The sequence below is a fragment of the Prionailurus bengalensis genome, chromosome D2 (assembly GCF_016509475.1).
Source record: "Prionailurus bengalensis isolate Pbe53 chromosome D2, Fcat_Pben_1.1_paternal_pri, whole genome shotgun sequence".
NCBI classification, from domain to species: domain Eukaryota; kingdom Metazoa; phylum Chordata; class Mammalia; order Carnivora; family Felidae; genus Prionailurus; species Prionailurus bengalensis.
This window is the reverse complement of record NC_057351.1, coordinates 55,792,921-55,808,700: the sequence shown is the minus strand read 5'-3', so window position 1 is coordinate 55,808,700 and position 15,780 is coordinate 55,792,921. Positions and strand designations below refer to the sequence as shown.

The window sequence follows — 15,780 nt, the reverse complement described above, 5'->3', positions numbered from 1 at the left end:
ATTTTTGTTCGCATGTGATCTGTTGTGATGCTAGAGAGTCTGTTTATTGAGCACGCTGCCATACTTCTTTGCCACCAACATGGGAATGTAAGTTTAAAGTTTTTTTGTTTTTTTTTATTTCTTGTCACCATAAACTTCTGATGAACGGTTTCTTTTTCAGAGTCGTCATTACAATAATCAATGATCTACAATTGATCAGAACATAACTCCGCTACAAAATTTTAGTGATAATTATTACAGATAACAGGTGGAGCTTTTTTGTGTGTAATTTTCTGATTCATGTGTCCCAGGGTGAATATGACAGAACGAGGACTCGGCATCCAATATATTCCTTTATAAAAATATACGTATATAGCTATAAATGCTGAGAAAGAGTTGTTGAAATAAATCATTGGGATTAGACGTTTTATTGTAGCATGCCATTCAATTATTTGAAACCCTTCCAAGATTACTTACCAAAAACCCCAGAGTGATCTGTCATCAAAAATTATTTTTATTTTTTAATTTTGTTTAAAGTTTATTTATTTTGAGGGGGGTTAGGGGCAGAGAGGAGAGAGAGGGAATCCCAAGCAGCCTCCATTCTGTCAGTACAAAGCCTGACACAGGTCTTTGTATGAACCCGCTAACTGTGAGATCATGACCTCGGCTGAAGAGTCGGACGCCGACTGAACCACCCAGGTGCCCCCAGAAATTATTTTAATGCTCGGTCAATTCTTAATTGTCCCTTTATCTGGTGCCTGAGGGTTTTAGGCTCCAGGCACGTCCCCACCTTGGACTGCAGTTGGGAGAAGTGCATGTGCCTTTCTGAAGCTCTGGGTAGGTCTGTTTAGGGAAGTGTTTGTGCAGGACTTGAAGATCTGGAAATCAATTTCTCAGACATCTCTGACCCACAGAGCTCTTGGCAAATCGCAGGTGCTCCCCCAGCTGGAAGATCACTGGTCTCCGGGACCCTCCATGAGCTGATTCCTGTTTATCCCCCAGCCCTGTTCTCGCCTCATCCCTGACATATGGGCTAGGTGTCCTCTGCCTCTTTGTCCTCATCTCCCCGGCCTCAGTGTGGCCCCATCCTGGCCTCTCCTCTGGTTGCCGGTCTCCTTGTCGTCTCCCCAGCTAGCCTGAGTGAGCCCCCAGAGTACAGGACTGTCTTGTTTAACCCCAGTGCCTAGCAAGGGCCTGGCCGGGAGTGGGGACCAAAGCTCTGGGATGATGATGGTCACAGGTGGACACAGGCTTCCACAGTGCCTCAGGAAGGCTGCTGCCCTGGCCCTGCCCACCTGTCCATCTCTCCTCACCTGCCCCCCCCCCCCAACCTCAGGTGTTCCTGTCCCACTGGCTTTGAAGGACCGACCTGTGAGGTGAATACGGACGACTGTGTGGAGCACACATGTGCCAACGGGGGCACCTGTGTGGATGGCGTGGGCAACTACACCTGCCAGTGCCCCCTGCAGTATGCGGGTAAGTGTGGTGGAGTTTTGGCATCTGTGGGGAGAGGTGGGCAGGTGTGCCTGCCCTGAGCCCCGTTCCTGTGGGCAGGAGGGCTGGGGCCCTCCCTCAGTGTCTACAGGAGGTTTCTGCCAGGCCAGCTGCCTGGCAGAGATTGGGGCAGCTTCTCTCCTGCCTCTTCCTCGTTCTTTCCCCAGGAAGGGCCTGTGAGCAGCTGGTGGACTTCTGTTCTCCAGATTTGAACCCGTGTCAGCACGGAGCCCAGTGCGTGGGTACTCCAGATGGACCCAGGTGAGTGTTGCCCATTTCCAGGGCCAGGCAAGGACATGGGCCTTGAAGTCCCCTCCCCTCTGGTCTCCCCATTCTGTTTCTTTACTTTGTCAAGTGAGTTTGGTCTCAGCTTTACGAGGGTTCAGGGTGGTGGCGGCCGCAGCTTTGGTCAGACAGACCTGGGTTTACAGCGTGATGCTGAATGGATGCCTTGACCGCCCTGAGCCTGTTTTCTCGTCTGCAAACTGGGCACCCGGTATCTTCCTCGTGGGGTGGTTGTAAGGGTCAGACGAGCAAATGCACAGAAAGCACTTAGCTCCAAGTCTGACATCTGATAAGTGCGCCATAAATGGCTGTTATCTTCCCAGATCCACAATTTCTCATCCCCAATTACAAAATGCACAAAACTCTGAAGATCAAAAGTCCGTTTGATAGCAAAATCTGGTCTGACCTGAACGTATCTGGTAATAAAACCGGACGTACAGTGACATGAGGCTACTTACAGTCACTCTTCTTGCTGCAGAAATGTGAGTGTGTGTAATTAAGGGGCTGCCCCAGATCCCGTTACGTGTTACGTAATGTTTTAGGCATTGTGTCACCTTTCCAAACCCCAAAAGATTCTGAATTTCAAAATCTATCTAGCCCCGGGAGGTTTGCATAAGGGGTCGTTGACCGTTGTCACCATCGTTGTTACTGGCATATATGGAAGTGCATGGTCACCTGAAGACCACATAAAGGTCGTGGATTTTAAAAATGTTTCCATCTGCAGTTTTGCAAACAGAGTCCCATTTTGGGGAGCCCGTTCCACTGGTCAGGACAAAACAGATGGTCAGGGTGGAGGCCTGTGGCTGAGGGACCCAACCCCAGCCACTCAGGCCAGGGTCAGGGGTGGAGTCTCTCAGGAAGCCCACTGTCCAGCAGGAGCCGCCCAAGGACAGTGGCAGGAAGCAAGAGACCGGGGTTATTGAGGTCCAGCTTGAGACTGAGGGGTGCATGGGAGCCCCCACCCAAATGCCGCCCAGATGCTGCACTTGTGGGGTGCTGCTGGGGGGTGGGGTTGCCATGGCAGAGGGGTAGTGGCAGCTCAAGGGGTGTGGCTGCCTCTCAGAGGGGCTGGGCCTCAGACATAGAATAAAGCAGGACTGCACTTGGTCCCTTGCCCTGTGCTGGGAAATGAGCAGAGAGCAGCTGTGTGGTGCCTGTTCTCGCTCTCCTGTCTTGGCGGGCGGGTGTAAGTAACTCCGCTGTGCCTGCAGCTCGGCGGGTATTCAGTCCCTGAATGACCGAGGGAGCGAATGTAAACGAGTGGGCGGAGGCTCAGCTGCAGCAACATTTTCCAGACTGCAGCCCAAGACCCAGTAGTGCATTGCGATCAATAGGGTGGGTCAAGAGTACCGTGAAAAACTAACATTGAGAAGCAACATGCCATTTTACGTAGTAAGGAAAAGTATTGTGGCGTGAAACCAGCTTTAGGGGTGCGTGCGTGTGCGTGCTCACTGGGGTAGGAAGGTGTCGCTTACAGCATGGAAAACCGGGAATGAATAAAAACATCCAGGCGGGGGTACCTGCCTTCCAGGTTGCGTGGTTGAACCGTGGAGTTTGCAGTTTAAAGAGTTTCCAACGGGGAATCTCTTGATGATAGCTGGGGGTGCTTCCTGGAGGAGGTGAGGTTATTGGCCAGGCTGGACTGGGGCAGGGAGAGAGGAGGGGGATGTTCCAGAATCAATAGGTGTGAACGTAGGGAAGTGCTGGTGGGTGGGATGGGGGTTGCTGCCAGTGGAGACCAGTCTGACCACAGGGTGGGCCCGATGTGGGGGGAGCAGGTCAGGGGGCATCTTGCGAGGCTGTGACTGAAAAGTAGGTGGAGGAGTGCGCTCCTGATTTGATAGGCAAATGGTTGACCCCCAGGTCACCGAGGCTGGGGGCTGGGCTGGAATCGCTGAGAGGGGGCACCAGCCCTGCAGAGGAAGGGCCAGGAGGCTGGTCCAGTGGAGCTGGGGAGGCTGCAGAAGAGGGCAAGATGAGCCCCAGGATTCAGGGCCTTGTGCTGGGGAGCAGCTGGGCAGGTCGAGAAGGGACTGAAGTTTGGCCTCGGTTGTGTGGTCAGTGGCCAGGGTGGGTCTTCCGTGACTGGATCCCCATCTCCTCGTGCCCCTCGGTGTCCATCCTCCCAGCCCGGAAGCTGCTCTCACTCAGAAGCCCACACAAGCTCCTTTCTTGTGCCAGAAAAGCATACCAAGACGGGCTGGGGGCATCTTTCTCTCCAGAGGTCTGCTTGATCTCCTGGGTGTCCCACAGACACGCAGGCCTTGAGGTTCTCTGTTACGTACACGCAGCCCCGGGGCCCTGTGGGCTCGCGGCTGAGTGAGGCACTGATCCCCCCACGCCCCCAGGTGTGAGTGCGCATCAGGTTATGCAGGTAACAACTGCAGTGAGAACCAGGATGACTGCAGGGACCACCGCTGCCAGCATGGGGCCCGGTGTGTGGATGGAGTCAACAGCTACTCTTGCCTCTGTACTGAAGGCTACAGGTGAGTGGTCCCGCTGTGCCCCGAGTGACTGAGGCCTTCTAGCCTCCAGCTGCTGAGCCGGCAGGAGGGAGCCAGGGTCAGAGCCTGGAAGTTGGATCCTGGGGTTTTAACCAAGGCTCTGCCATCCCTAGCTGTGTGACCTTGGGGAAGTTACCTAATGACTCGGATCATAGGCACAGGGTCCCTAAACTGTTTGGTTGAGGGAGGGGGTGGTGGGTACAGATTACTGGCCAATGCCCACCACATCCTGCCCAGCAAAACCTCTGAAGACACGTCCTAGCGTAAAGGTCATTTACCTTCACAGCCTGACTTCTCTGAAAAGTTGGGGGTGAGGAACACCTACCCTCCTTCTGGCCACCCACCTCCCGTGCTCTGCTTGGGTCTTCCCCCCCCCCCCCATGGTTTTATTGAGATACAATTCACCCAGCTTCAGTATATAATTCAGTGGCTTGTACTCTATTATCAGGAGTTTGCATGCATTAACCATAATCAATTTTAGAACATTTTCATTACTCCAACAAGAAACTCCATACCTCTTATCTGTCACCCCACCGCCCCCCATCTCAGCTCCAGGCAACCAAGAATCTGATATCTGGCTGTAGAGTTCCTTATCCTGAAGATTTCATATAAATGGAATCATACAATCTGTGGTCCTTTGTGACTGGCTTCTCTCACTTAGCGTCATGTCTTTGAGGTTCATCCATGTGGGAGCATGTATTAGAACTTCATTCCTTTTTGTGGCCAAATAATATTCCGCTGCATGAATAGACCACACTCGTTTATCCATTCATCCGCTGACAGGCATTTGGGTTATTTCCGCTTTGGACTGTTGTGAATGCTGACGCTACAGGATGTATGCTGTGTCAGAACTACCTGCCGGAAAGTACTGTTCCCTCTTGTATTTGTTTAGTAATTGGAGTCTTCTCTCTTTTGCTCGTGTCTGTTTTTTCTTTTCTGTAAAATGGGCAAGAGTAAAATTTGCTAGCAGACTTGACTGCCACGAGCCACGAGTGCTTCTCAAACTTTAATGTGCACACGATCTTGTTAAGCAGATTTAGGTTTTCCATTTCTGACAAATGCCCAGGTGATAGCTATGATGCTGGTCCAGGGACCACCCCTGTTTCCTACCTTGTCTTCAGTATCCTTCTGGCTTGTTCTCTCGAGGAAAGTGTTCATTAGGAGCATCTTCTGTTCCTTTAAGGGTCCAGTTTCCCAAGATGTTTAGTGATTTCTCTCCAGGACTGTGGGAGAGAAAGATGTTGCCTTGCCCCTTCTTTGACCTGTATCTTTTCCCTCTCAGTGGGCAGTTCTGTGAGACCCCTCCCCGCCCACCTGCCCCCAGAAGCCCCTGCGAGGGGACTGAGTGCCAGAATGGAGCCAACTGTGTGGACCAGGGCAGCGGGCCGGTGTGCCAGTGCCTTCCAGGTTTCGGCGGCCCCGAGTGTGAGAAGTTGCTCAGTGTTAACTTTGTGGATCGGGACACCTACCTGCAGTTCACCGATCTGCAGAACTGGCCACGGGCCAACATCACGCTGCAGGTGCGTGCCCAGGGCGCCAGTCACAGAGGGGAGTCAGGCAGCAGGGGGCCGTGGCCTCAGGTCCGAGCATCAAGCGGCATCCTCGCCCAAAACTGGGAGCAGCCTGTGTCAGTCAAAACGCTTGGGATGTGGGTCAGGCACATCTGGAAATGTTATCAGGTCACAGAAGCAGTCTCAAGGCGGGGCCAGAAGTGGTCTCCTGGGTGACCGGGTCCTCTCCCACTATCCAGTCTCGCCTACTTCTGAGCTTCAGCCTCGAATGCTGCACACGGGTTTCTCCACGTGGCTAGGACACAGTCAGGGTTGGCTCTGGGCTTGTATCTTTGGCCACCTGTCCCTGGGGCCCTTATTTTGCCATTTCGTGTCTTGAATTTCATCTCAGAACATCAGTGTTTCGAGGGCAAAGAGCGGGTCCCACTTGAATGGCACTGTTTGCTAAACGTTTCTTGGGGAGGGAGAGGACAGTGCACATCACATGATAAAAGTTTGTGTCTCCTCTTTGGCCATCTCCCTCTTCCAACAGCTGCATTCCCTACCCTGGCAGCCACTTCTCCTCTCTGTCCTCTTCTTTTCTCCCAGAGCCCTTCAGACTCCCGACGTGCTCACTGTGCTCTCCCCCACTTTATCACCTCTCCTAAGTCTTGCCCATGTACACCGTCTATACTGCAACAACACAGCCCAACTGCTCAGTAAAATAAAATTCACCACACCCTCCCAGCCACTGCCTCAGGCACCTCCTGCTGTCCCCGTCACTGGCCTGTCTTCAGTCCCATTCCCATCCCTGGACCAGTCACTGAGTCCAGCGAAACGGGTGCTATGAGGTGTCCAGCCTGGGCCGTGTGCCAGCCCTGTGTATGAGACCAGGGAGTCAGGCTGTCTACCAAAAGCAATGGGGGAAGAGGGACAAGGCAGGATCATCGTTTCTACGGCTTCACAGAGGGCTCCCCCCACCAAGGCAACTCCAGCTTTTGCTCACACAGATTCAGAGACCGGTGCTACCTCCTGAGTGGCTCCTTCCAGGTTTGGGTGGTCATGGCTATTAGCCCTCTTCACCTTGTCCTCTCTGTGGCTCCCAGAGGCCCATAGAACAAGCTACCCTGCATCGATCTGACTTTCCTCTCCGGGCACATAGTCCTAAGGTCTCTTACCTGCCCCTTCTCACACGTCGTTTCCAGGCCTCAGCTGGTCTGTCTGCCTTCTCTCTGTGGCCCTGGCCAGCCTGGCAGTGGATGGGATTTGAACCAGGGGCTGCCAGCCTCTGTCAGCATCCCCTTGAGGATGTGTCCCCTGGGCAGCCAGGGGAGGGCAGCTCTACGCACAGCATCCCTCTTCCAAATGTGGATCCCCCATCTGTCCCACCTACCTGTGCCACTGCTGGGTGGGGTGGGGTGGCAGAGAAAGTGCCCTTGCCCATCAGGTCTCCACGGCAGAGGACAATGGGATCCTGCTGTACAATGGGGACAATGACCACATCGCAGTGGAGCTGTACCAGGGTCATGTGCGTGTCAGCTACGACCCAGGCAGCTACCCCAGCTCTGCCATCTACAGGTAAGGCTTCCTCATGCCCACCACCCTCCCTCAGCGTGTCCCAGGCCAAGAGCAGGTGGTTATCGGGACCTCCAGAACCTGGGCTGCCCGTGTAGGAAGATACAGTATTTGGGCCCATCTTGGAGCTGAGGCTGAGATTGAGGCCTGAGCAGTGGAGCGACCCTTCCCTATCCTACCTCCTCCTCACAAGGGGGTCTGTAGTGGGAAGGGGAGGGAAGATAATTTGGAGACCCCTGCCCCAAACTGCTCACCTTTCCCTGGGGAGTCCCAAGAAGCAGAGCAGGAGGGGCCAGGCCCCAGGCCACCAAGTCCCCATGGTCTCCTCCCTGAGAGATGTTACTCCCTGGAAAGCAGCTGCTGACCAGTGGCGTTTTGGGGGAAGGGCCCAGGCAGGGATGGGCTGAACTGAAGCCCATTCCCTGGGGTGGGGGCACCCCTCTTCTTCTAGTGCTGAGACGATCAATGACGGTCAGTTCCACACTGTTGAGCTAGTCACCTTTGACCAGATGGTGAATCTCTCCATCGATGGAGGCAGTCCCATGACCATGGACAACTTTGGCAAACACTACACACTAAACAGCGAGGCCCCCCTCTACGTGGGAGGTAAGGACCTGGCCAGGTAGAGGCTGCGGCTGGCTCTCCCCAGGCCTCCCCATCAAGCAATGTGACAGCCATTCCAGGTGGGGCCTCTGTTGCTTTCTGGCCTGTGTCTTGCCAGGACAGCTGGTGCCCAGGCCACCGGATGACAGGGGCATTCCAAGCTGCCAAGGGATTGTCCTTCCTGGCCTGGAGCCCAGGCTGCTGTCAAGCTCAGACCGACCAAGAAGGATAGATGCCTAGGTTAGCCTGGCCTTGGGGGAAGCCTGGAACTTTCCTAGCTCTCTTCCAAAGTGGGTACTTTCCCTCTTGTCTTTGGGCCAGAAGGGGCTTGTCAAGCATTCAGGGTCCATTCCCAGTCTTGGGGCTGCTGTGAGAGACCCAGGCACCCAGCAGGAGTCTCCGCATCAGCTGGGGACCTCCCAGCTGGCTTTGCAGGTTAAATGCCCCTGTCTGCCACCCGCCAACATTTCCAGGTCTGAACAAGTCCGGTCTCTGCAACAGAGGGCCTTGGTGAGACTGCAGGCAGGTGTGAAGGAGAGAGCCCTGGGCTCTACTCCCAACTCTGCTGTTTGTTAGTCGTACAATTTCAGGCAAATCACTGACCACAAGATGGGTTTCAGCTACTCCTCCCTCAAGGGTTGCTGTGATCACCACGACAGCAGGTGACAAAGCAGCATACACCTTGGTTCCAGGCCCAGGTCCTCTGCTGCTTTTGGAGTCTTTGGGAGGTGAAAGCTGGTATCCCAGAGGGCGGGAAGGGTGAGGGCAGACTTTAGGCACCCAGAGCTTCCTTTGTCAGCTGGCCACTGCCAAGCCTGGCACCTGTGGGTTCTGGTCATTGAGGGAACAGGCTTTCCTTTTTTGTTTTCTGGGAAAGGAGTCTGGACCCTCCAAGGTGGCAAAGGATCTTGGCTCAGGGTTGCAAAGACAGAAAGACGGAGGCCGAGGGTGGGAGGGAACACTGTGGAGATGCCCAGTGGACCGAGGGCAGTAGGGTCAGACATGGTCTGAGCCTGACTCAGCCCAACTCTGCTCGCTCCTACCCACCCAAGGGATGCCAGTGGATGTGAACTCGGCTGCCTTCCGCCTGTGGCAGATCCTCAACGGCACCAGCTTCCACGGTTGCATCCGAAACCTGTACATTAACAACGAATTGCAGGACTTCACCAAGACGCGGATGAAGCCAGGCGTGGTGCCAGGCTGTGAGCCCTGCCGAAAGCTCTACTGCCTGCATGGCATCTGCCAGCCCAATGCCACCCCTGGGCCCGTGTGCCATTGTGAGGCCGGCTGGGGGGGCCTACACTGTGACCAGCCAGCCGACGGCCCCTGCCATGGCCACAAGTGAGCCTGAGCTGGGTTCAGGGAGCCCTCACCCCTTGCCCGTCCCTTTCCCCATGCTGAGGGCTGCTGCATAGACTGTATTTTTAACACCCCAAACTGGAACATGTGGCCCAGCACAGGGTTTTTTTTTCCATTTTTTCCCCCTAGTTTTTAGTTTTTATTAACAGGAAGAGGTCCCTAGGGATACAGAATCACATTTTTCTCCCTTTGTTTCAGTCTTAGGTATAGGATAACCTCCCCGGATGCCAAAGCTGGGGGTGTGGGTTACCTGGGATTGGACTGGCTCCAGCCTATTCTCACAGTACCTTTTCTCTGTCCCCTCCAGGTGTGTCCACGGGCAATGTATGCCCCTCGACGCTCTCTCCTACAGCTGCCAGTGCCAGGATGGGTACTCGGGGGCTCTGTGCAACCAGGCTGGGGCACCTGTAGACCCCTGCGGGGGCCTGCAGTGCCTGCATGGCCACTGCCAGGCCTTGGCCACCAAAGGGGCACACTGTGTGTGTGACCCAGGCTTTTCGGGCGAGCTGTGTGAGCAAGGTCAGGGGCCCCCCTCCTGACATGCCCTCTCCAGGGCCCCTCCCCACAACTTGCATTAGTGACTTGACTTTTCCTCCTCCAAACCCTGGCATCCCCTCTGTGCCTCCTCCCCTCTCCTCTCCCACATCTTGGGCTGCTCTTGGGCCATAGTACCCACTACCCTCTAGGCTCTGACCCCCACCCCCAAATGGTTCGGCTTGCCCTGAAGCCCCCTTATCCAGGGCAAGTGCCCCTTCTGGCTGGGGTCTCTCCTTATCGAAGGGGCTGCCCAGGGGAACAGCTCCTGCACAAACCTCCACATCTTGGCCCCATCACCTTGCGACCCAAGAGCAACAGGAAGTCTGAGGGTTGGGGACTCTTTCCCAGGCCCTCCCTGGCCCATGTAACCAAGATGTTTCTGCTGGGATTGAGACTGCTGAGGCTAGGCAGAGGGAAGCTGGAGAAGTCCAGAACTCAAGCACCTTCAGGGGCCCTTAGGCCCCTGCTCCTGGCACAGATTCCTTCTCTCTTGTTCTTGCCTCCCCAGTCTCCAGCCTCCTCTTGCACTCTTCCAGCAACTGGGAGCCCACTTACCTGACAGCCTAATCTGTCCTGGAGGGCCCTGGCAGCTAGAAAGTTCTTCCTACTGACTGGCCTATGGGCCCAGAAGGAAGCCTGTGCATGTGCATGTCGGGTGGGGTCGGAGGTGGTGGAGTCTAAGCGCTAGAGGACCTGGTCCTTGGATGCGCCTCTCTGCCACCTCCGGCCTCCCCGGGCCGGCGCTGGCCCATGGGTGTGCCCTGAGGCTTTCTCTTGGTGTCTGCCCTATCCAGAGTCCGAGTGCCGGGGGGACCCTGTCCGGGACTTTCACCAGGTCCAGAGGGGCTATGCCATCTGCCAGACCACGCGCCCGCTGTCGTGGGTGGAGTGCCGGGGCTCATGCCCAGGTCAGGGCTGCTGCCAGGGCCTGCGGCTGAAGCGGAGGAAGTTCACCTTTGAGTGCAGCGACGGGACCTCTTTTGCCGAGGAGGTGGAGAAGCCCACCAAGTGTGGCTGTGCCCTCTGCGAGTAGCGCCAGGCTAGACGGGGAGGGGTGAGGCAGGCGAGAGGGCACGGCTGCAGTGAAGCCGGGTGGCCCGCAGTGGGGTGGGGGTGCGGGCCATCCTGCCTGTTCCTGAGTGGCAGGGCCCTCTGGCCCCACCCCACAGCAATCTCTTGGGGGGTGACCAGGCCGGCAGCTGGGGGTGGGGTGGGTGGGCGTGGCCGGGCTTTAGGCCACCCTCTCCGGAAGTGCCTTGCACAAACAGGCGCTTAATAAATATTTGTTGAATGAATGTGTGCTTGAGGTCAGGCCAAAAAGTGCACAGAATGATGACCCTCCCCACCACCCACCCTGCTTGCCTACTACCTGGGTCTGAAGAAGGGACTGGCCCCTTCCCAAAACAGCCTTTCCCTCTCGACGGTGGCCCACACTGCCCTCAGAAGCCCCTTGCCCCCTGTCCCCTGCAGATAACTTTGAAGCCTCCCCTGGGGCAGCCAGCCAGGATCTCTGCTTTTTCTGCTGCTGCAGCATCTGCCAGCAGTAAGCCAGGCTGCGCAGGGGAAGGGCCCCCTCCTGCTGGCCGGGAAGGGACTAACCCTTGCCTCCTGGGCTGATGTAGCACTAAAGCCACTGCTCAATGGGGAGTGAGGCTGCGGCTAGAGGAGGATCCCTTAGGACCAGACCCCTGAATCCTGAAGTTACGAGTTGACCATTGTAGCTTCAAAAATGTCCACTGGGTCTGTTTGGAGTGGCAGTCCCACCAGAGAGGACAGGCGCTGGGGAGGTTCTTGGTTCCAGCAGAATAACCACCACCTCCAGACACTGACCACCAAAGGGGGCATTGGTCCTAGGCCTTCCTAGCCCCTAGCCAGCCACAGGATGCTGTCGACCCATTGGCAGGGGCAAGGGGGTGTGGTCTAGGCTGCTTAGCCAGGGAGGCTTCCCCTCCCACGGAGACTGGGTCCAGACCCCCTCACCGTGCAGGCCAGTAGGGAGCAGTGGTACAGGCACCAGGAAACCTCTGCTGCCTGTCACTCTGGGCAAACGTCTTCCCCATCTATGGTCCTCTGTCTCCTAGCTGTCCCATGGGGAGGTGGTTTGAACATACATATGAGCAACGTAGACCTTCCCACTGTGGCTCCGGAAGGGAGGCTAGAGGAGGTAGAAGATGCATGTTCATGAATCACATCAAGTATTTATGTGCCTAACTGGGCTGGCACTGTGGGTGTTCTGCTCTCACGGACAGATATGAACTAATCGTAGAGCATCACAGGAATGACCGGGATGCCTGGGAAGAGTTGAGCCGAGCGAGGGCTCCGACCACTAGACACTGGCCCAGGCTAGGGCTGCTTACCCCAGGTGTTTGCAAGGAAGGACTCTGTGTTTGAAGAGTCACTGAATATGGGCCATGTGACTACAACTTCCATGCTTCCATGCTTCTCTTCCATGCACAATGAAAACACAGATTATCTTTGAGCTTAAATAGCAAGCTGGCTAGAAGATAGGTCACACTCTCCTGTCCAGATGTCTCCCCAAGAGTGTGCCCCCAGGGGATGCCAGTGGGCAAGAGGAGCAAGCATGTCCCTTTCCTGGCTCCTTCCACCTGTAAACAGAAGACAGGGCTGGGGGAGCCTGCTGGGTGGGGCTGAGGTGGTAGTACACCTGTGTCCTCAGCCACCATGGGCGGTGGGAGGAGCTCCAGGTGCTGAGCGGTAGAGGGCTGGAGCCTCCGACAACTGAGGAAGCCTGGCACGCTCCACTACACCAGGACTCTGGCCAGTGAGTTGGAGCCCTGGAAGCCCTGTAATGGGAAGAGGATCCTGCCCTGCCCAACTGCAGAGGCATTTTCATGGCTGGATCTGCTTCTCACCAGGGACCTGGCTCTATTTCCTTGTGGTTCTGAGCAGGGCCACGGTGCCCTTCTCCGTGGACAGCAGCCTGGGCCTCGAGGGCCTTCTCCTAGGGCTGCACGGCATCCCTCTCTTACCTACAGTTTCTGGACCACGTGGGACCCTGGAGAGCAGCTCCAGCGCTAGGCAGGTACTGATAATATGGAGGAAAGTTCAAGTGCAGCTGGCACCCCTTCCACGGACTAGAGGTGTTTGGGCCAACCGACCCCGAGACACTTACCTTCCCGTGGCCACCACCATTCCACCACTGCCCTGGAGAAGTGGCTTCCTGGGCTTGAGGGGCACTAACCAGCAGCAGCCTCTTCATCTGCGGATGGGTGATGGCTGCCAGAAGTCCTGCTCTCCTGCTCCCGTGGGGTTGGGAGGGCAGAGTATGGGGTGTGCATTTGCAGGGGGTACCCTGTGAGCTGGGTGCCACTCCTACCCACCCCTCCACAACACCCTGCATCTCAGCCTGGCCCCGCATGCACCCTCAGTGGAGCTGCAAGATTGGGATCCACCACAAGAGTGAGGGCAGCAAGGAGCCACGTGGTATGTCCCAGGATCAACGTTTCCTCAACCACCAACCTGCAAGTTGCTAAGGAACTGGACCACCGCTCATCTCGTCCGTCCACATTTAGGCCCAGGAGAAGGCTCTGGCGAAACCAGCTCCGATTAATCACCTCCACACCTTGTCACCCCTCTGATAAAGACCTTCGTTCACTTTGGTGTCATCACCGGCTGTCTCCATTCAACATGCACCGAAGGGACACAAGTGGGGCCAAGTCCTGAGGTTGCTGCTGCTTTGGCAGCACTGCTGGCGACGGTGGCCGGGGCTCCCTGGGAAGGTGTCAGGAATAGGCCGGACTCATCTCCTCTTTGCCTGCTGTTAGCCTAACCACGAAAGTATCTCTTTATACAGAATACTTAACAGATTCTAATATATATTTGTATTTCATTTTGTTATAGTATTTTTATATGTTAAAGTCAATATCTCGTGTCCCGTTTTGATTTTCAGATGCTGTGTGGTAGTGACACTTTGTTTAGGGGTCTCTGTAGTCTTATCTGGATCACTCTTTTAGAGAGACTGGTTTAGAACAGGCCCGTGAGGGAGCCACACCTGCCCTTTCCCTAGGATTATTCTAGAACATGTTGGATATTGTCTGTTGTCTTCCATGTGAACATGACATTGATTCACTCAGGTTCTGCCTTGTCGATCTCTTTTTCTGCACTAAGGATGAGCCCAGGGCTGCTGACATACAGATTCCCAGGGTTTGAGGGTTTCTGGGCTGCCCACACACTGGCCACAACCCCCCGATGGCTCTCAGAGGCAGCACATGTAGGACACCTGCCCTTGGAACTCTCTGGTCTTCGTGAAGTGGCAGAGGAGGTCGGTTCTTCCCAAAGGAGGAAGGGGAGGTCTGGGGGATGGCTTGGTCATAGCTCCCTGGGGATGTGAGTGCAGGGGCAGAGCCTGGCCCTGCACAGCACACGCAGAGATCTGGGCGGGGGAGGGGTCCTCATCCTCATTTCCCCTCAAGTATCTGGAGTCACACCCAGAGTTTGTGAACAGAGTCACATCCACATTTAACCTGGCTCTGAAGGTTTCAGTTCACTGGGGCAACAGATTAGAAAGCAGTACGGTTTCTCAAACTGTCCTGTAAGGTTAACTCGAGTGTCACTAGAAGAGTGGTTCATAGGGATCAGTGGAGAAAGAAGGCAAACACACTTCTACAGTAGTTCTACTATGACTCCAGACTGTAGAATTGCTCTTAGCAATTTTTTAGGATGCATGACCTGAGCATCTAGGTGAGGCCAGGTGCTGGCAGTCAGGCTGGGCAAGGCCCCCACCACCAAGGAGACCCACCTGGTTCTCCTCTGATGCCAGGATCAGAGACTGATTCCCCACTAGATCATGATGATGGTTACACAAGTCATACCTGAACAGCACATGGTCACCTTGAAAGTGGGCGGTGATGGTAACTGCAGTGTCTGCAAAGCAATTAGGGATTTGGGAGGAAATGTAATGAACTGGGTATAAGGAAGAAAATGGGTTAAAATAGGGTTGTAAGCTCAAGTGTCTGGCCAATAGGTTACCTAAGTGAATGGGCACCTGCCCTTCTGGCCCATCATTTGTATTACCACTTCCGATATAGCAGCGGGTAAGAGACCGATTTCCCTACTGTTAAAGAAAAAAGGAACAAATGGCAGCTGACAGTTAGGGACTTCTGGTGACCTTAGAGGCACATTTTCCAATCTACTGAGCTCTACCTGATTCGTACCATGCACTAACTTTATTAGATCTTCATTATGATTTTTAAAAGAGAAGCCAGAAACCAAATTTTATGTAAACCCTCACAGTTCATGTGTACAGATAACTTTTTTAAACACTGGGCTCAATAAAATACAACTGTGAGCCACCAGTCTGCAACCTCTGAATTAAAGGAAAGTAAGTAGCAACTTTAACAGTTAAAAGGAAATCCCCAACCAAGGAAATGAGCATAGCAGGGCTTGGTTGGGGAGTGGAAGCAACAGAAAGAATGACCAGGCTTCCAGCTAGAGTTGCCAAGTTTTCCCGAGATTGGTGCTAAAGCATGTCTATCACCCCTATACTCTGTGCTCTCAGAGCTAATTTTAGAGACGTCCCCTCACCCCAAGCCAGTCAGTCTGCACCTCTCAGGCCATATTCTAGTTATCCTCTCATGGGATGAATATGGGAGGAAAAGAAGTCTATTTTAACCATGAAAACTCCTAATCTGGAACAAGATAAATTCTCCAAATTCAAGTGAACAGAGGTGGGGTTATTTTCACCGGATATAGTTCTGCATGTCAATGGCCACCGTCATGTAACGTATTCAGGAAGACTCCAAAAGGAAATCACTGGCCCACTGGACCCTTACATAAACCCCTCTGAAGCAGAACTGAAAGAATATAGTGAAACAGGTCATGGGGCTAGTAAATGTAAATGCCAACGTTCTGCCCTTCCCCAACATGGGCTACAGACAGCCGGGCAGCCCCCCTTGGCAGCTGTGCGTATCACCCTGGTATTTAACAGTGGCTTA

At 54.6% G+C, this 15,780-nt stretch overlaps 1 protein-coding gene across 1 annotated transcript in view; it reads left to right on the top strand.

The window, feature by feature from the left end:
• Positions 1-13,920, top strand: part of SLIT1 (slit guidance ligand 1) — a 175,999-nt gene extending 162,079 nt beyond the window's left edge. Inside the window, exons 29-37 of the mRNA XM_043597129.1 lie at positions 1,316-1,455; positions 1,641-1,734; positions 4,107-4,244; positions 5,545-5,782; positions 7,200-7,330; positions 7,779-7,933; positions 8,983-9,271; positions 9,597-9,808; positions 10,621-13,920. Coding sequence (XP_043453064.1) covers positions 1,316-1,455; positions 1,641-1,734; positions 4,107-4,244; positions 5,545-5,782; positions 7,200-7,330; positions 7,779-7,933; positions 8,983-9,271; positions 9,597-9,808; positions 10,621-10,859 — 1,636 coding nt within the window. The 3' untranslated portion in view covers positions 10,860-13,920. The remainder of the gene's footprint in view (positions 1-1,315; positions 1,456-1,640; positions 1,735-4,106; positions 4,245-5,544; positions 5,783-7,199; positions 7,331-7,778; positions 7,934-8,982; positions 9,272-9,596; positions 9,809-10,620) is intronic.
• Positions 13,921-15,780: the final 1,860 nt, after the last annotated feature.